This window comes from Diuraphis noxia, unplaced genomic scaffold (assembly GCF_037042655.1).
Source record: "Diuraphis noxia isolate RWA-SAM2 unplaced genomic scaffold, SU_Dnox_SAM2 contig0003, whole genome shotgun sequence".
In the NCBI taxonomy this organism is placed as follows: Eukaryota; Metazoa; Arthropoda; class Insecta; order Hemiptera; family Aphididae; genus Diuraphis; species Diuraphis noxia.
Window position 1 is genome coordinate 58,244,098 of NW_028301713.1, and position 22,604 is coordinate 58,266,701.

Sequence of the window (22,604 nt, forward strand, 5' to 3'; positions counted from 1 at the left end):
TCAATATCTTTCAAATATAAAATTATATTTTGGATGGATTCTTCGTCAGTGCCCAGTGCGTCATGAAGGTCCAAATATTGAAGGATATTAAGTCTCAAATTTATGTTTCATATTTCAGTTACCATAAGCCTATAGTTTTTATAATACAAATTGATGAATAACCTATATATGGCTATATGTATTGTAAATAATTCTATTCTGCATGCATAAAAATGAAAGCAAATATGTAATAAAAGTATTTCAAACTCTATTCACTTTTTGTTTATTTCATAAAATTTCTTTTCAGTCATCGCGCTCAAAAAGTGTAACTTGAATCAATACCATACAAAAATAAATGCCTATTAATAATTACATGATACATAGCCACAAAATTGCTAATAGCAATTTGCTATGCAATACTTTCATCTCGGCAGTCCCCGAGTGACACTCATTATTTTTTCCTATTTTTACACCCATACACTAAAATGTCTGTTATTTTTATGCCTTTTAACTTCCTGTGTTTTGGAATAACAAATTATGTGATAAGTATAATTTATTTTCGATCTGAAATAGTACAAACTGTATAAACCATATACATTTTATTACTATCTGAAATAGTAGGTACAAACTATCCATGGTTTTAATTTTTTATAGGTAACCGTACTAAGTGTTTTACAACCTATACAATTATTTGCCATTCATAACCACTTAAATAATTTATAAATCAAATTTGAAATTATACTATTATTCACGAGGAAACCAAATGTTTATTTTATAAATGATGTCATACAACTGATTAATTTCCCAGCAAAATCCATTTGCCACAAACTTATTAGTCCCTAAAATAAATCCTAGAATTTCCACTAGAAATCGTAAATGGTAACATGACTAAAATTAAATTTAAAAAAAAATACAATCTGAAGTCTTGATAGACTAGTGAAGGCTGCTTTCGGCTAGCTATCCTATATTCTCGTATATTTTCCTGTTATTTATATGTTTTATGATGAATTATTGTAATTGTTATTAGTTATAACTTTACTTATCAGTAGAATCATTTACTTCTAATTATATATATATACATTATAAACACAATAACTAATGATTTTTCAGTAAAATAAACTACTAAAAAAATATTTAAATTTCAATAATAGTTATATTAGTTACAAGTTCATATAACAAATTAGTTTGCTTTTCATTATAAGTTAATTAATTGTATGAATTACATACATAACTATTAGGCGAATTTGCATAAAATAAAACTCTAAATATTATTTACCATATTATTTTATATAATTTTATTGTAAATAATTAGATATAAAGTAATACGTGCAGTGGTAACATTAGATATATGACTGACACATATCTAAAAACGTATACATTTTAATATTTATTTAAACAGTACAACTATATCATTCGATATCTCTTTGTATAGTCATGATAAATTATACAATAAATACATACTAGATTTATCGAAATGATATCTTATAAAACGTGCTACATTATCATTATTAGGTAATTGTAAACAGTCAAACATATTATTTACCTTCAAAAATGATAAAAAAAAACATACAAACTACATTTAAATTTAATCTAGGAGTACTTGATTTTCCGGAATACGGTTTAAAAAGTTTTGACCAATTTCTTTGAAGGCGCTGCCAAAAACTTCTTCAATCGCCGGTTGCAATTCCTTTAAAAGTTCACGCCAATTTTCGTTTAAGAATACGTTCATGTTATCTCCTGCAATAAATAAAGTAATACAATAAAATATTTGATATATACTTTTGGGACAGGCGTGACAAAAAAAAATATTTGTAGACTAAGGCTCGAATTTATTTTTATTTTATACCTCATAAAAAACCTTAAATTCAATTTTCGAATCTTAAGTTTGAATATGAAATACCTCATAAGTTTTTAACTAATAAGTAATTTATTTATCTTCACGATTTAACTTATGTAAGAATGACTTATTGCAAATATTGATTTTTGATATTTTTTAATATTGATATTAATTGATAGATATATTACTTCTTGTTTTGGTAAAACTTAGAAAACCTTAAAATAAACATACAAGTGTTTGATCTAGCAAAAATTTATTAAATAACAATAATAGAATATAAACCTAAAAAAAAAATCGAAAATGTTTCATACATGTAGCTCAAAAAGAGTTGAAACTTTTTTTTTTTAATTATCATGCAAAGAAAATGCCCATAATATACATTTGATGAATACCTATTTAAGGTATCTACGATTAGACACGTTTTTAAGTTACTAAAAACCCAAAATTAACTTAATCGAAATTAGATTTTGCATAAAATAATATCGTTTTTCCTTATTTTTTTTGTTTATCTCGATGCTTTTAAAAATTACTGTAGATTTTTTACTTTTGACCCCAAATTATCAACCTGATACCCTTTTATACCAGAAAAAATGTTGAAGTTTTAAATGTACTGCGGCAAATGGTGATAAGTGAAAGTAATACAGACGCACAAGCACATATCATTTTAAAATCAACACATTCATTGCTTCCCTCAGAATCTAATATAATAAGTACCTAACTATTGATATAGGCAAACATTTTTCTAGTTTCTATTTACATCCCAAAAAATAACTATTTTTTTAATATTAAAAACTTTATTTTTATACCTAGCCTGAATATTTTACAAAAAATTAAAAATCTACAAATATCAAATAGGTACTGAACTGTCGACAGCTTACTATTTTTAACTTCATAAGCATTTCAAACAGAAATACAGAAACAATATCCCTAATTTCTACGTACCATTTGGCTCATATCATACATAACTTGATGCAACTCATACATTACCTAAAGCTTTATCTCCGTTAAACAAATTTTCAAATTTAAGGTTCAATTTCGTAGGTGTGAATTTCCATGCTATGTTTACAATTTCTAAATGTTTGTTTCCATTCTTTACGATTGGTTTCAATTGAACAGTGCCAACAAGTTTTGAGACATCTACAAAAAAAAATAAATACATTTATAAAATTACTAAATTAAAAACAATCAATACCGTTGATTATATAATACCTAAGACAATTTTACATCTTCCCTTTCCTACAATTGGGAGAATTAATACTTTTCCAGATATTTCATAATCACTATCCAAAATTATAGATTTTTCGGGATGTAATTGAACATCCAAAACATAATTTTCTGGATTATAACTGTAATATAGAAATATAATTTTAATACACGTTTTTGTAATAAATATAGGGTACTTACTGTATTTTTTCCATAATAATGGATTTCATGTTTATGATATCCAAATTTTTAAAATCCAGTTTAATACTAACTGGACCAGTACCTTGGTCAATTATCAATGAATTGATTCGCAGTGGATCCATTTTGAGTAACCCCAAATTTGGGACACCTATATAAGTCATGATATAATTATAAATAATATAAGTTTAATGTAGAGTTATTGAATATGAACATAGTATCAATACAGGCACGTATTTGGAAATGTGTAATTTATTGTCCAGCATTGTAGATTGTATAGTATAGTTTTTATGATATAATATATATTATTATTGTGCATTAACTTTGTATAAAAAAACAAAAATAAATATATTATATATGGTGATCTATTTAAGTAGATACTCATTATTTCGAAAAGATTTAACTGTTTTGAACATTTATTTACATAATTTGATGTAAATTCGAGAATAATATTTCTGAAAATAAATATGTTTTACTATTTTTATCATTATTATTTTTTACTACTCTACTACACTTATCGAAAAATTGTAAAACTTTTAAGTTATTCTTAATAAACTACTTATCCCAAATTTGAACACTATAGTTCGAAATTCTCCAAATAATATCCTGCTTTGGAATATGAAATTGAAAATTTATGATGCATAAAGTAATAATAAAAAAAAAACAAATTTTTTTTTTCATTTTTTCAGAAATTACATCAATAAATTATTATGAAAAAAAAATTTTCAAAAAATAAGTGTGAACATTTAAATAAATCACCAGGTACCAGGTAACCTACCTGCGTCCTATATATAATTAATGTATTATTTAAAATACATACTATTGAGTTAAAAATGAAAAAAAAACAATTTTTACTGATAAAACGTATAGTATAACGATAAAATATAGTTTCTAAAAATGAATCATTAATATACAATAAATTGTAAAATATAGATACTAGTGTTATTTTACTCCATAACACTGCCATGAGAATTGTTTTATGTTTAAAGTCTATATAAACCATCAAATTTAGAAATCGATACGAAACAGTGCTAGATTTACCATAAAAATAACCAAGATTTGTCTAGAAATGGGTAAATGACTAAACAAAGTTCAAAGAAAGTTTCTAGTAGTCATTGTGGAAACAACGTTTGAACATTTTCCAAATTTACCAAGTCTCGACATTATTTGTATAATGTTGACCACTGCTCCTAAAGTGTTAGAAATTCCGACTTTATTTATTATGTAATGCATAACATAACAGTGTACCAAAACACGTTTAAAGTTTTTTTTATTTTTACTGCGTCCTAAGGGTCTATTCTAGAGAATAAATAATACACACATCGTTATAGAATCGATATATTATTGTATTCATCACATCACTTGGCACATAAAATCTAAAAAAGTGTAGTATGTTCATTAATAGAATTATGTTTATTTTTACCTTTTGCTAAATGAGGGACAGCACTTTGAAGTCCCATCTTTAAACATTCATCAAACTTAGGATCACTTTTTTTGCATTGTATAAAACCTTTAGCTGTAACAATAAAGTTTTAACGTTTAAAATATTTGTATGAGCTAACCTAAATAAATCATAATATAACCAGTATTAAAAAGCGGGAAAGTGGATGTCGCTCTTCTGTACATTAGGTGGTGGGGTGGACCTCTGACTAGGGTAGGTTAGATTTGAATGCAATGATAGGTATCATTGTATACGAAAAACGATTCTGAACGGAGATGATTTGTCAGTCTAGGATATATTATATTTAAATATTGTCATATTATATTCTATTTTGAAACAAATATTTTATTTTTTAATTAGGACGCATTTTGCATAAGCAATGGTTAATCAATTTTTTCAAAAACATTGCATGTAGTTATCATAATTCATAATACCTTATATTATCATAGATATACATATACCGGGTTTGAGGATAAATCGTTATCATTACGCGATTTCACAAAAATTTAAAACTCAAACGCTCAAAACATTTTTCCTATAATGACGCTTCAAATTGCCTGTATGGCTATTTGAAGGAAAACTAATGGAAAACTTAGTGTTGTTTTTTTAATCCTTAGTTATAAACACAAAAAAATTTATGATTTTTCAACTTCAAAATTACTTGCAAATTTTCGCGTTTTCGACAGATTTCGTAAAAATTTGAACTATAAACGCTTATAAAAAAAAATTGTGACTAACAATTTATAATTTTTTTTAGCTACAATAAGAACAACTCATAAGGAACCTTGTATTAAATTTTCAAGTTTTTTGGGTCGTCCAACATTTTTTTACCGACACTTCAAAAAAATTCTCAAAAAAATCGAAAATTTCAGTGGTCTATAAATAACTCTAAAAAAGTCAAACAATTTTGAAAATTAATCTGTATATAGATATCACTGACATAAACATTTGGTGAAAGTTTCAAGGTATAGTGATTAGTTTTTGAATTACAACCATAAATCGATTTGTTCGAAAACTGGTTTTGCGTAAACATTCCCGTTTTTCTGTCATTTTTTGTTGTTGTTTTTCTCGATTTTTTTGTAAACTGTTGGAAATTGTTTACTTTTGACCTTTATAATGCAACAAGGATATTCATTTTTACATCGGAAACCACCCCCAAAGTTTGAAATCGAAGCATTATTTCGACTAGTTATGCTGTACACAGACACAAAAAAAAAAAACACTTCATTGTAAAATCAATACATTCATCACTTCGTGCAGAATCTAAAATAATCAACTACTCCAATAAAAATATATACTTATTCTTCATTCAGAATATATTAAAATGGTGTCTAAACTGTTTTTTATATAATGATGCATTTAAAATAATGTTTAAATTAAAACTCCAGTACATACTACATAGTTATGAAATAATTTCTAAATTCAATAGTTTTTAGGACCAGAGTTGATAAATTTCAGTGCAACATAGTCAATAATATTAAAATATAAACATTAAATTATAATTTTTAAAAGATAATCACGTTACTAGTTATTGATAAATTATTATTAATTATATTATATTCGACCAACTTAATATGTAATAAATACAGATAATATATGCAAAGAATAGCTCAAAATAATGAACAATCAATCTATATATCAATAATCAAACAAAAAGGTAAATTCAAAACTTAAATTTTCAGGAAGAATTTACTGAGCCCCCCAAAAAAATATCTACATAAATCGAAAAAAAAAATTCAAAATTCGTTTCAAAATCTCAGTACATCAAACAATTTTTCGTATTGTCTAAGCATTAAATTTAAATGCATGTTTTTCAACATTATCATAAGCACTTTATAGCATAAAACTCAAGTATTTAAAATAACGTTATGATATATAATGGCCATTTTCCCGGCTAAACGGAATAACTTATTTAATTTTCAATTTGGAATTTGTTTGAATTTTGATTGTTGAAATAATATCACGATTTTCATTTAATATTTTATGGATATTATATTTAATTTAATTTAATTTTTTATTGAACATATTTGACATCAGCAGCGAAGGCCATTAATTACAATTAGTATACAAAATTTTTATTTTTTAGATTTTACTATACAGATTAGTAAAATTATATTAAGAGTATTTTTTTTTTAAGAATTTGAGAACTCGTGCGATGGTGGTAGCGTCCAGCCCGAGAGCTGCATCTAACGTGATGATTACGTTTGAATTTCTTAGTTTATCCATTAATTGTCGGCATTTCATGATTATATAGCAGACTGTTAGTTTAGTTCTATAGAACTTGTATAAAAAAAATGCACAGTAGTTTTTATTTTTTTTTTTAATTTAGAATTAATTCCATTTAATTGAAACATTTTGCTATAATATATAAATATCATTCTAATAATAATGTTTATGAAAGAAAATAACATAAACAAAATATAATCCTCTATAGATTCATTCACATACACATAACTTTACCCTGTTCAAACAGAAAATTTCTTAAAGAAATTACTTTAATATTTAAAATTAATTAAGAAAAAATATACGTTACAATAAAACTGCAAAAATTTGGCAACATAAATGTTTACTTACATACCGGCATTATAAAGCATATAGGAAAAGTATTTTTTCTACAAAATAAATAATTTACAAGCACCTAATGTCTTGGAGATAAGATAAATATATATATATATATTAACTTAAAAAATAATAATTTGTGCTATGTTAACACGATATATGCCTTTAATGCTTTATTACCGACGAGCAAAACATATCTTATGTACCTACACAACTTAAAATATTTTAATGCATGAATGAAAATTATTGACAATAAATTAAAACTATTAATGTGTCATAATAACTATTTAAATAATTTATAATGTTTCAATATTATTACACATGTTTAATATACAATAATATGTATAGTGCATAATTAATAAATCACAATATTATGTAAATCTGTCAACAATCACAATAAATTATTATAAAAATTTGAAAATACATTAATATTGTCATAAAATAAATATGAAAATTTGCTAGGCTATTAAGTCATGCGACATCTTGTAAGATGCGTTGTTATATTTTATAAAGCAAGTACAATCCATAAAAAAAATTGTTTTATTTTATGAGGCATATAAATATAAATGTTTTACATACGTAATTTCGATGAAGGAGCTGCATTTACACACACGATAACAACGCACACAAAACCGCAAACAATGTTCAAAATATTAGCAGTCATATTGTACGATTTTTATCGGATAAATTTAATTCAACTACCGTCAACCTCGACAAACTTCAAACTCCACACAGTCTGACTATGGTCGTGTGCTTTTAAAACATTCTGAGAGTCGTCCGTGTTTAATATTTCGTCTCAATTCCAACAGATAACTCGACTCCCCACTTTTTTCAGTTTAGTTAACGTGCATTAGAAAAACCAAATTTACAAACTAGTTTAACTGGTATGCACGTGTCTCACGCAATCACGCTAAACAATTTTATTATATTGGTATAAATTAATCCATTTCTATGTATTATACACTTACACGCATTTTAATTATTTTTATAATTAGTTAATCAAACAAAACAATACACATTATAAAATATTCATGCCTAAATTTTGTTTTAAATCTTACTGTTTAAACAAGGAGTTAATAATATTAAATAACATTTTAATTATTTTTAACTATCCGAACATTAGTCAGTCATGCATACTTACAATTTACGACGTTTAAAACACTAATAAATTTCAAAGCCTTCAATGATTTAGACTTTGGTCATAAATAATAAAATGGTTTATATTTTATATATTTTATACATTTCTAAATTATATTGTACCTATTGAAAAACTACAAATGTTTCACACATTTATATAGGTAGTTCATCTTTTTTTTATCAATATTATGAGATATGACATTTGTGTAAAATATAAACGCAAATTAGCCTGAAATTTGAAATTATAACGTTGAAACCTTTATACCTTCAATCTGTTATGTAAATTTATATTTCTGTTTTATAAAAATATCTAAAATATCGTATATTGAATATAATTGCTATGAAATATTATATGTAAATACATAATTTATTATAAAATTATATCCAATATATTATGTTTTATTTTTAAAAAAAATTATCTCGATAATTGTTGATTATGAATCGATTAGACGCACTCGAAAATTCATAACAAACCAATTATTGTGCTTAAATTAAAATACAACAGTATACATTATTCACATATTATAGCATTGTGAAAATAGATATTATGATCAATAAAAAAAATCGTAAATGCGTTATTTTTCTTTGATCCGTTCTAAAAATCCAATATGTTTACAGGTACAATTAAAAAAACTTTTGTAATAATTCTATGTTCTATAATTATTAAAATACATGTATATTATTCATATAATATTAACATTTTTATTCCTATTTCCTGTATTGTAATTGATAGGTACATTAGTTTTGAAATTTTCCACGAAATACTAACAGCATGTATGTGAAAATAATAGCAGCGTTTTTAATTTATCCAGTTATGGAACACATCATACATAATTCATAAAATAAATAATTTAGAGTGACATTCATAATGATTAGATATAAATCTTTACTTAAAAATTCATTGAACGTTTAATGTTAAGAACATTTTCTGAAATATAATTTCGTCAAAAGTAATCTGAACAATTTTATGAATGTAATTTTTAATTTATAAATTGATATTTTTTCAATGAAGAGCTCACGCACTATTACGTTATTTATTATTATATCTACTGTTAAAATTTAAATTACAATAAAATATATTTATTTCAACACTACAACGAAATAGGAACCTAAATATATCAAGGAATTCCCTTCGATAGGTATCGGTTGTAACTCGTGACTGAGTAGGTTACTGTAAAGGATGTGTTAAATTTTAATTCAATAAAAATCACGAAAAAAAAAATAATAATTAAAAACAAAAAAAACAGACATTAATTTAAAATTTCTGTTCACAAAAAGTTAGAAATTATTTTTAAAATAAAATTGCTTCTATAAGTATGCTAAATACCTAATCAATTAAAAATAATCTCTATACTTGTTTATTTTTGAAATTCAACAAAAATTTAAAAATTAAAATTACAAAAATAATTTTGTAAGAAACTGTTTCTCGTTTTTCCTATTTATTTTTTTGTTTTAATTTTTTTTTTTTTTTTTTTTTTTAAGTACTGAGAATTGTTCATTTTTTCCTTCCCAAAGTACCAACTCTATCAAACGTTTAAAAATAACTTTATTTCGTAAATATTATATGTATGTAAATAATTAAACAATGTAAAGATATTCAATTGTATTTTTACAATAAGGTAAATCAAAGTATTTTTCATAAGGTACTAAAATTTATTTGCTGTATAAAATTGTAGAACAAATTTAATAATCGTTTTATATATAAAAAATATACTGGTTCCCATGTATTATTATGTGTATAAAATGCAGTATTGATTCGTTTAAATTATTTATGGATAATATGTATTAAATAGGTAGGTAGGTAGGTACATTATTAATATTCGTCCTCGGTCTTGAATGTATGTCTGTAATTTTAAACAATATTTTTAACACATTCTATGACAATAAGATAATACATATAGCTAATTTAATAACTTAAATAATATGTTCATAAGGATGTAACATAGAAACTTAAGCATAAAAAAACGTTTGTATAACTAGCGTATCTACTGTACTAATATAAATTCAATATTCATAATAATAATGTTGTTATGAAAACAAGAATCATACAATTTTTGCTAGTATTTCACACCTACCAGCTTAAACTAATTTCTCACATTCCTATTGCACATAAGGTAAATCAATGAGTCATTTAATATTAAGATAGGTGATTAAGGATATTTCATTGAGTGAATATCCCAAATGTTCTACAAAACAAACAACAGTTCCCAAGGCCGTAACTATATGTTGTTAGTATCTAGTCGGTAGTTCGGTAGGTATTATATTATTTCCGTATAATCATGGTTAAATGTTTTCTTACGAAAACTTACATCCCTAAAGATTCAACCCTTATGGTCTACATGCAAACCATGATTTATTAATTATTATAAATTATTCCAGACACCAATAAAACTGGTTATCCAGTCTTTCAGTATTCATTTTAGTTATTACTTATTTAACGTGCAATGGTTCGAAATTGTAACGAAACGTCTTTGTTTATTTATTTACCCTGTCATAAAAACATTTTGTTCTTTATTCATTTCAATTTTAAATAGATTATAAAAATTCTATACTGAATCAATTTTTAAAAACATATGTTATAGAAAAATGTAAATAATATAAATTTGAAGTTCAGCATTCCTTGTCTTTCTTTGCTCTACTAATAATCACAGGGTGTACCTATTATACATTTTAAATCAATTATAAACATTAAATTTGAAACAAATGGTTTTCAACAGAGCTCGTAAGTTGTAATTAACAATATTGTTTGTAAGACGTATAAAAAGTTTAAGTTGTTAATAAATTTATGAGTAAATAACTTATTATTAAATCATGATAGACCTTGTATTACGCGCACAAAGTCATGATAATTATTGAGCAGTTAATTATGTCCGTAGAAAACTAACACCTCTTTGTAAAAATTAAAAAACGACCATAAATAATATGTATGTTTATTATACTTATATATATTTTCATAATATTAGGCGTTGACAAATATAGGATATAATCCATAATTACTGTTGTAACTTTTTACAATACTTTTTAATCCAGAATAAGCAGAATAGTGAAAAGCAGTTTTTAAATAATAATCGGCAAGTGAGTGAGATGAACACGTATCTTTTACAGCCTTTTTTATCGATAAACTATTAATTAAGTAAAAGAGGGTAAAAGAAACATATCTGATACTTAAGATTTACCATACAATTGACAGCCCATAATTCACACACATACCTACACCTTCCACAATATTTGATGGTGTATATTACATTTTAACTACCACTCTAAATAAATTATTTTCAATGTGACATTTATTCAGTAATCTTAAAAATATTTCACATTTTGAAATTTTGAAATTCGTCGTAAACACAAGAAATATTTTATTGTATTTATTAAATAATACAATTTATTGAATTAAAAGAGAATTAAAGAAAAAATAAATTATACGTTATTATGGTCTATTAATAGTTTTCTTAAAAACACATTTGTATTAATAACAATCAATCGTAGAAATGATGATGTTATTATGTTGAATTTAATGTGATAATTTATAATATTTTATAATAATATGTGAAATGAAACGTTTCTATGTATGCTTAATTTTATCCAAAAATATGGCTTTTAAAAATAAATAATAAAATAACTTAGAATAAATAGTTATATGCTAAAATATCATAGTCAATATTTGAGTTTTTGAGGCACCTAGTTAGATAGGTGTGAATAATTATATTTTTAAATTGCAGAATTTGATGATATTTACTATCAAGTATTTATGTGTAAGATTCTTATCACTTCCTTGTTTTTTTTTTAATTGGTTATGTTTTTAAGTTGTTTGACTCTAAAATATATCAAATAAATGGAGATAATAAATGTTAATAGATATTGAATTGTACAATTGAATTTAAATTATCATTATCACGTAAAAACAAGCCAATAGTCACGTTACCGAGGCTATTTCCTTAATAAATAAAAATTAATAAATAAATGTTAATATGACATAATTTTAACGTTATATAACAATGGACATTGTTGTCTTCTTGTGATAGTTATCAACTATCTTATAATCATCTATAAAAAAAAATATTAAAAAGTTGATTAACCTTACATGTTTAGTATTCAAATTATTATTATCACTGCTATAATTTCATGGCTCTTACTCTTACTTACTGAACAAAAACAAAACCTGCATTTGTATTTATTTCCAAAATATACCTTATATTTTATAAGCTTGACGATTGTTAAGACACATCAACTAAAAACCAGTTTTTTATATTATACTGTACGTTATATATTTATATTCTCTATAGATATAGTTTTTTAACAAATTATGAATTGACCTTCCGAGTGCTGACTTCTAAATAGTGCATACATTAATTTTAAAATAGCTACGTTTTAAAAATATTTTAATCATTTCCATTATCTACATTACCTTTTAACCATACTATATTTCCTAAAGATTTAATTACTATGGTTTACTGCTATGAAAAATCAATATACTTAAGAAAACCAATATTTTATCTCCATGAAAAATATAAAAATTTGAAAACAATACTCCAGTTGTATCACTATAATACATTACAGTATTATAAAATTACCTAACCATATTAATAAGGTCATTCTGTCACGTATCATATAAATTTATTAATGTATATAATCACATATAAGAGAGCCATAGTTAAGATTCTTCCTACAAGTACTACTACCGCAATATTTCGATCATTAAACTCAAATACCATTTGTCCCCACTCATCTCTTCTATTTATTTTTTATATTAATGAAGAAAACGTCTTAAGATAATCAAAAATATTACTCCTAGATTTTTTGCCAGTTTTTATACTGATATCAATAAATTATAACTTTGATAAACAGTGGCATAACAAATATGATATGACACTGAACAAAAATATTATATTTCCAGTTTTGTCCTTAACTCAATTAAAAATTCCGTACTGCATGCATGGTCTTCTTAATAAGATAAACAAAATAATAGACTTGAATGTTATATGTATGATAAAAAATAACTAACTTTTAAGCAGAAGTTTTTGATTTTTAAAATGTTGACGGGTTTCGGAACCAGTATTCAATGGTAATAAAACAATTATTTTTGTCTAGGTATTTATGTGAAATAAGTATTTGTAACCCAAAGATTCAGGAGTGTATACTATATTTATACTTAATCCTATCCGGTTAAGGAGTAAGTAGTCGAGTGACTAATTCCTACTTTATTAACCTGCAGGTAGATGGATTAATGTAAATTAAGTTTTCTTAGTTCTATTTTATAAGTCTTAGAAACTTATAACCTGCACTTAACTTAACACAACATGGCAACGTATACAGAGGTTTATTTAAGGTCTGAAATATTGTACCTATACTATCTCTATTCACTTATCTACCTTACTATCTTTAATTCTCTATCCTATTCTTGTGAATACTATTATGATCTCAGGAGTAGTAGAGTATAAGTTGAACAGTTCAATTTATTTTATATGATGATACAGTTTGTAATTATTCATTACAGTAAATTGAAATCAACAAAAAATTATATTTTATAGTTAAGGAATAGTTGTATAGTGTATACTGTAAAATCGTAATTCAAAGTGCAAATAATAATAAAAAAAATACATTGAAATTCAATATATTAAATTTTTTAAATACTATAGGTATGTAATACATGTACATAATACCCTTTGAATATAAATGTGCATATTATACGAAATAATATCACACCGGTACACACACATATATATAGCATTCATTTTTAACAGGAGAATCCCTATGCAATAAATTATCAAGTGAAATGTTAGCATGATTGTAACAATCAGAATATGAAAATGTAAATGTATAAAATGAAAAATAAAATATGCAAAAAATAAAAATAAATCATTTTATTCAGTAAAAAATGAATTTAATTTTTATCTAGGTTAACTTTAAATTTAACTAATAGAAAAAGCATGTAATTGCATAACTATCCGAACCCTATTCATAACCTGGACCAATCCAAAATAACTTATTAAGGTGTCTGCTTATTTATTATTTAATGTGGGTTATTATGGCAAAAATTGATTAACTAAAAAAAGGAACAACTAAAAATTAATCTTTTTATTCAACCTTATTTTCTTTAACATTGATTATACTTTTTATCTTAAGTGTTGACAGTTCCAAGTGCTTATGGTAGTACATGAGCTAAACATTTATTTCACATAAAAAAAACATTAATTCAAATATTCTGGCATCTCCTTCAACAATTTTTCCGCTATTAGCAGAAAATATGATCAACACTGATTTTTTTAACTGTTTTAATAATAATAAATTTAAACCATATAAAAATGTATATATATTTTTTTAATTTAGTATAAAATTGTATACGTAAATGATATACCATGAGATACATATGTTCAATGTTTATACGTATGTAAATTAAGTTTTTTTCTTTAAAAAAAAAATGTATAACTCATTTACTGTAAAGGTACATAATATATTATTATAAAATCAAAAATTCTTCACACAGTTCATACCTAATAAGTAACAAAAATTATGTGTAGTAAATAGAATAATTAATATTAAATCAATGGTTGTGATAATTTTCCAAAATTTATATTTTGTATTATTCTGTTTAAAACGATGTATTATATATTATTATTATTTAACTATGCATTTACGTTAACACGATATAGTTTAAAATAAACAAAACTGTTGATGAATACTTTGAATATTATGACGAAAACATGTATTTGTTTATAATGTGATTATTATTATTTAATATACGTTAAGGATAATGGATAAAAATTTAATATTTAATGATTAAAAATTTGGTTTAGTGGGACTTGATTCAAAAACTGTTGGATAATTCCAATAAAAGCAGAACTTAATGCTTGTTCAAATGCCGATTGCATTTCATCAAATAATTCTCGCCAGTTTTCGTTAAGAAAAATATTCATGTGATCTCCTAAAAATAAAATAATATCAGTGTACATTTTAATAAAACATATATCTATTATTGATTTGTTCATATGATTAATATAGTTGTGATATACATTAAAATATAATTAACTACCAATTAAGAAGTAGGTAGTTCTAAAGTACAGTACTATAGTCAGTTAAATCGTTATTATAAAAATAATGGAAATTTACCAACAATCAACACACTAACTATAAATTAAAAAAACTAATACTATGCATTCAAAGAAAGAATCAAAAGGAAAAAATTATAATAAATTTAATGATAATTTAAATTTATATAATAACGTACATTATAATATAAGCAATGGACAATAGAATCATGAACTGAGATCGCATATAAAGGATTTAAGGTAATTGAAATAACTTAACGTCACAGGTCGACTTTAACTCACCAAGAACTTTGTTTCCATTAAACAAGTTATCGAAATTAATATTTATTCTTGAAGTAGTAAATTTCCAAGATAAATCTTGTATTACTAAGAATATTGTTCCATTTTTTAAAGCGTGTGTCATTTTCAATTTACCAGCAAGCTTGAAGTTTTCTAGAAAATACACCAAAATTGTGTATATGCTTATCAATTTAAATTTAAAATTAAGGTTGAAAAATATTTTGTAACTTACCTAAGCTAATTTTGCATCGTCCGTTTCCTATGATGGGTAAAACTAATATTTGTCCATTCATTTCGTATAGCCCTTGTAGAATAATTGGTTTTTGAGCTTCAGATTCAATTAACATGCTGTAGTTTACCGGATCGTAACTGTAACAATCTAACATCAGTAATTGTACAAAAATATTATTATTAGGTAGCTTAAAAATACATGGCTTTTTTTATTATCAAAGATCTCATATTTATTATATCCAGATCCTTAAAATTGAGGCTGAGTTTGATTGATGGAGTCCCTTGGTCTATTCCTAATTTTGAAACTCTCAATGGATCCATTTTAAGCAAACCAAGACTAGGAACACCTAAATAACAACATCATATATCTTAAATTATGACTTGTTAGAATAATCATAATGTATATTGTTACCCATTGCTAATTGAGGAATTGCACTTTGTAATCCGGCTCTAACACATTCGTTGAAAGCTAAATCACTTATTTGACACTTCACAAATTCTTTTGCTAAAACATAATATATTATAAAAAATTGAATACATTTAATTCTAAATAATGGTTCACAATTATAGCAGCATTTTTTAATATTTTGAATTATAACATTGAACTAATTGAACAACGACATATTTATATACAGGGTGTCCCGTGAGGATTTACCCATTGCGATATCTCCCGAAATAATGGAGATATCGAAATTCTGGTTTTATTATAAGATTCACAGGGATAAAAACTACAATTATTTCATTTTATAATTTATTTTAATGTATTTGTAAAAATTTAAAAAATATATTTTTTTATTTAACTATTTCCAAAAAAAATTGAAAATTGACGTTTCAAAATTTTAGTTTCATTAATTTCCTGATTTTTAATATTTTTTTTTAGTTTTGAGAAAAATTGCAAATTATTTAACACCGTAATGTCATCAAACATGTGACCCACCCCGCGCCTGAATACTTTCCGTGTTCCTAATAGTTATAAATTTATAATCATATTTTATTTCTTCAAAACTAGAAAAAATATTAAAAATCAAGAAAGTAATGAAAATAAAATTTTGAAACGTCAATAATTTTAGAAAAATAAACTCTACAAAATGGCTATCTTTAATTTTTTTGGAAATAATTAAATCAAAATATATATTTATTTTTATTTTTTACAAATACATTAAACTAAATTTAAAAATGAAATAACGGTAGTTTTTATCCCTGTGAATCTTATTATAAAACCAGAATTTTGATATCTCCATTATTTCGTGAGATATCGCAATGGGTAAATCCTTGCGGGACACCCTTTATATATATATTTTAATTTATTGATCATAAGTTTAAATTGGAAGTAGTGTCACTGGACGTTCATTTCCCCCTCAAGTTTTCACGTCTTATAGCTATCATCACATTTACTTATTATATTATCTTGTATATATATTGTAAATTTCTTTTATAAAAAATAAAAAAATAAATACTGATCTAGATTGAAAAATAACATATCTATATAACCCAAATATTTTTTGAAAATGTTTTCTCTTGAATAATGACCAACTAACCGAAATCAATTTTATTGAAACGAATTTTCTTTAAGTACAGTTTATCCTTATGTAGTTACATCTCAAGAATATAATAATAAAATCAAAAATAAATTATTTAAAGTAATTATTTAAATGATAAATCATCGAAATCGGAAAATTATTTTAAACATAGTTTAGTATACTTAGTGTTTATAAGAAGTTTTAAAAATTTTAAGTGCCCATTATTTTCTGAATCACAACAAAATAGCTCATTTTGAATTTGTTAAAACAGTTTATTCGACAATTTGAAAGTCTTAAAAATTTATTGTTGTATTATTATCTCAGCATTTTTATAAGTCAACAATTTTAAAAATTGCTAACTCCTAATACCGATGTATAATAGTGTGTACGGGTCTTCTTGTCCTTGGCGTGTCCGAATTGGTCCTCAGATTGTTACAAAGGAAATATCTGAATTGAATAATAACTTATTCCTCAATTCCTCTTTTTTATTTTTTATTACAAAGTATAAAATAAATAATAATAATAATATCTTTTTTTTTTTTTTTTTTTTGAATTAAGCCTCGGCAACTATGGCCATTGGTGACAATTTGTTTAACTCTAAATTATTTACAATAAGTTACATAATTATTATCTTTTTTTTTTTTTCATCCAATTCTCTGTTTTTTATAAGTTGCATATATTATTAAAGTAAAAATGTATAATAGACATTTTTTATAAATTTTATAGTCTATTCATTTCATTATTTTTATATTTATTAATTTCAGTTTTTATAAATATTTCCTTATTTTTAGACTTAAGGTTTTGTAGTTTGTCTATTCTTCGCAGTTTCATATGTATTTATAATTATGGTATATATGTTATAATAATATTAAATCGTAGTTTTTCGCCTTTTTGAAAGTCTTTATCAAGAACCAATTAGGATGTGTGTTGCCTGTATTGTCGGGAACCAATTTGGATATCAACTTTCAAGTATGGAAAACATTCGGATGCAGCCCTTGTCCTGCTTAGATTATGTTAGGTTAGGTAAACAAAATCGTAAAAACAATAGGACCCCTAGTGTTACGAAGTCGTAGATGCTCAGACTACCGACAACATACACCACGCAAACTTTCTGATCTACTTGAAGAAAAAAAAACAAAACAAAACTTTCACAAAAATAAATCCTTTCGTCCGTATCGAATATCATACGACCCTCCTTTTAAGTTTTCTTATTATTACTTTCGGAATGCCTTGGCTACATTTTTATTGCATTTTCTAAAGTCCTAACTATTATCAAATAACTCATATAAATTTCATACGAAAATAAAATATATATCTTATTTATACTTTAGAAATGTTATTGAGTGAAATGTATTCAATTTTTTTTTTTACTCAATCTATTATTTAAGAATGAGTTTTTTAATGACTAATTAATATTCTATATCCATATTTTTATGTTTTTGATAATTCTATAATAAAATCACTTACACTTCCACAATCACAGTAGTGTAACCGAGCATAAACAAAAATACACGGCGCAAATTTAATTATCTTGTTTTTATTTTTCGACGTCAAACAACCTGATACAGCTGGTTCGTTCATGGTTATAGAATATAATGATTATATAATTAGGTGTGTAATTAACGGCTATTAAATTGTGTTAAATTTTCTGTGAACTAACATACTAGGTGCCTATCTAGTATCTTTAATACTTAACTATAAGTTTTTGTTCGTGCATGTATACAAATAACATCTTTAATTTCCTTTTATACATAATATTATGGGGATTCATTTGGAGTAAAATCATGAGGTAGCAATAATCATCTTGAGTAATATTTTTGACCCAATTGTATGTGGTCTAATAACATAAGCCTAAGAACAGCCAGTAGATAAAACAATAAAATTAATAGGATAACAATAAATTACTACCACTCGCTACCCCGTAATGAAGCCTATGAACTCGTTATTATTATTATTATTATTATAGTTACCTACTTTCAGTTGAATAAAAATGTAAATATTACATACTAATTTATAACGATTTTTCACATTATTTACCAAATATCATACTTGTACAAAATTGTTTTCTTTTTACTCATACCTATATAGTAAATGTTTATTTTTTTGTTCAACAATTAATCCTAATTAACAATTATCAACATTTTACTATATTAAAATAATCATATACTCACGTAATTTGGAGTAAGAAACTGTGATCACACTTCCAACTACTATATAAAAAAAAAGTACATTATTTTAAAAATAGTAGTAGGCATAATTAAAAAAATTTTCAACTAAACAAAGATTTCACAATTAATTTTTAATTCATTGATATGCGTTCGTGTGATTCAACAACTGTTTTAAAGATATTAATCATTTAGATACCCAATAAATTCATTATATTTAATAGTTTCTTAATTGAATCTAATCCCTACTATGAAAATAATATCTTAATGCATTTTTAAATGTCATCACCTAAATTCGCCAACTCAAATTTCTAAATATATATTTACTGAAAAAATATAAATATTATTATTTATAAAAAACTTCATACATTTTGTGATTTTATAAATGATTGAACGCAAATATTCTGTTATTTAACCTAATTATGGTTTCAGAAAGCGATATAAATGATAAATTTATCCATGTATCGTATGTTTACATGACAAAACAAATCGTGAACAATAATACTTCATTAAATATAAAAATCAAACTTGTATTGTATTATGTTATATTTCCACGTTAATACGTTTTATACGTGCTATGTACACAACCTACAACAGTGTACAAAAACAAAAAATATTATTATTTTTTACGTCTTTTCATTTCAATAATGATAATTTTATTATTGAAACTTTCAAAATATTTTAAAGTATATTGCTATAAAAAAAACATTTTTGACAATAGTCATAGTAGACTGCAATAGTTTTCATAATGATATGTGGTCCATTGCTTTCTAACTTAATATATTTCAATTAAATTATAAAAGTGCTGTAGGTTGGTGTTAAGTTAGAAAGCAACGGACCACATCTCATTATAAAAACTATTCTGATCAAACCTCAGTTTCTGACTTTTTTTAAAACCAAGTCCCTCATATTTCTTAAATATCTTTTTTACATATTATGTCGTGCTCTGTAGTATTTACTTACGCTTGGAGACGATTTAAAAACATATTTCTTAGTATAGTTCAGATTGTTAAAAGTATTAATACAACTTTTTGAGATTATCTATATTTATTCTACCGCAAAAAAATATACATTACTATAAAAAAAACCAAGCCCTTTATTTTTTGTATATAATCTTAAACAGAATATGTGTAATTATTTTGGTTTGAACGATATAATATATTATACAGAATTAAAAAAGACAAGGCCGTACCTTGAATTTATTCACAGATTTCATCAACAAAATTTCCCCATTTCGACCTATAGGTGTAAGCGTCGACGATAATACATGCCTACTGCCCTAAAATCTGAACCCAAAAAATTTGACTCGTTGACGGTTCGGATTAAGTACTTAGCTAGTTTTACTAGCAAGATATTAGTGCTTTTAAGTTGGTTATTTCAATATTTCAATTTTAAAGTGAGATATGAACATTTTTAATTCACGTTATACGTACTATACACACAGAATTTGCTAAAAAAAATTAAGCTACCATAAAAACGCACATACAATATACAAATACAGATAATGGTAATACCATTAAGTTTCATAATACGTCGATTCTCACTACCTACCTAATTAATGACTCATAACTATCGACGATCTGTCGATCGTAAATTTACCACCTATGTTACGCACTTATAAGACAGAGACAATATAAATGCATGTGTAGAACTTTCTTGACATTTTAAGACTAAAAAAAAATAATACGAATAATATATTTTGAATCTATAACCTGTAGGTATCCATTGAGTATACAACGCATTTATGATTTTATGATATTTTTTTGTAATTATTGGAAACCTTAAAAAAACAACTTTTCGTGAGTCAAAACAATATTCATTAGTTTCAGGGGCATGAATCACACAATACCAACCCATAAGGGTTAAAAAAATACAATCTTCAAATCTCAATAAAAATGTATATAACACATTCAACTTTATAACATTAGATATATATTAATTATTAGAGTTTAAATTTTAACCTTTCTTCTATAAATTAAGTAGCCAAACATCTCCATCGCAAAGATTCCAAAAACGTCTCGATAAATATGTACATCCACAATCTATTTCAAATAACCAAAACAATATTTAGTAAAAAAAATCACTCTAATTATTTGAAATATATATACAAAAATAATAGATTCAGTGTTAAGCTATTCTAAAATAGTAAAATGTTATCTATGTCGTACAAATATATTCCTATTTGCTAAGCTAATTAGGTACTATTTTATTATATACAAATTAAATATATTTTTCATTTTATGTTAAAACTAGCAATTATACTTTTGTCATCAAATCAGACTTGTTTGAGTCCGATTTAGTACGGCTATCGGTTTATTTTAGTGAAACTCTAGTACGTGTGATTCGGTTTTATTGCAGCTGTATTTGGTTCACTGTTGGTTTTACAACCTATAGGAAGGCCCCAGACCCTTTGGTCAGTACGGATGTGTAAACACGTAAATACGTAATAACTCTACGCAAAATGTCACCAATAGTCATCATAGTCTAATAGTCTATCTCCTACTTTATTATCCCAACTTACGTTCAATGTTCTTTCTCGTCCTACTCGTCACTCTGACCCTTCCTAACTATTAAAATTAACTTTATTAATCAATGAATAAGAATACCATATGATAATCTGTAAAAAAAAAATTAGTTATTTTATAACGGTGCAAATTACAATTTTTGAAGGTATAAAATGGCACAGATTACATAATACATATTTTGTTTTATGTGACAACCTTAAAAAGTGTCAAAAATCACCAAAATTAATTTTTAAATATGGCGCAAAATAAATTTTTTTTTCGAGGGGGTTGTTTTTGGTGCAAGTTAATATTCCCAATATTTTCGCTCTCCATCAAGCTTTGACGAAAACTTCGTCTGGGTTTTCCTCAGATTAGGTGTAATTTATTTTATGAGCAAATAGTTAAGCATCTATTATTTATTTTACAGTAGCAATTAATATACGATTACTGTTGTTGTATATTATTTAAAATCAGAACTCTACTCAAATCAATTGTGGTTAAACAA

General features: G+C 24.7%; 2 protein-coding genes across 2 annotated transcripts; both read right to left on the minus strand.

Annotated features, from left to right (window-relative positions):
• Positions 1 to 1,247: 1,247 nt before the first annotated feature.
• Positions 1,248 to 7,979, minus strand: LOC107161924 (protein takeout-like). Its single transcript, XM_015508586.2, has 6 exons — positions 7,797 to 7,979; positions 4,641 to 4,733; positions 3,221 to 3,368; positions 3,026 to 3,162; positions 2,804 to 2,953; positions 1,248 to 1,716 (listed from the first exon to the last, which is right to left on the minus strand). The coding sequence occupies exons 1-6, from the start codon at positions 7,879 to 7,881 to the stop codon at positions 1,565 to 1,567; spliced, it is 765 nt and encodes a 254-aa protein (XP_015364072.1). The 5' UTR covers positions 7,882 to 7,979; the 3' UTR covers positions 1,248 to 1,564.
• A 7,084-nt stretch (positions 7,980 to 15,063) lies between these two features.
• Positions 15,064 to 22,073, minus strand: LOC107163643 (protein takeout-like). The gene is made up of 10 exons (XM_089223456.1): positions 22,003 to 22,073; positions 21,858 to 21,900; positions 21,557 to 21,637; positions 21,308 to 21,509; positions 19,602 to 19,640; positions 16,323 to 16,415; positions 16,110 to 16,257; positions 15,912 to 16,048; positions 15,683 to 15,832; positions 15,064 to 15,276 (listed from the first exon to the last, which is right to left on the minus strand). Exons 1-10 carry the CDS (start codon positions 22,071 to 22,073, stop codon positions 15,125 to 15,127), a joined length of 1,116 nt encoding a protein of 371 aa, XP_089079582.1. The 3' UTR covers positions 15,064 to 15,124.
• Positions 22,074 to 22,604: the final 531 nt, after the last annotated feature.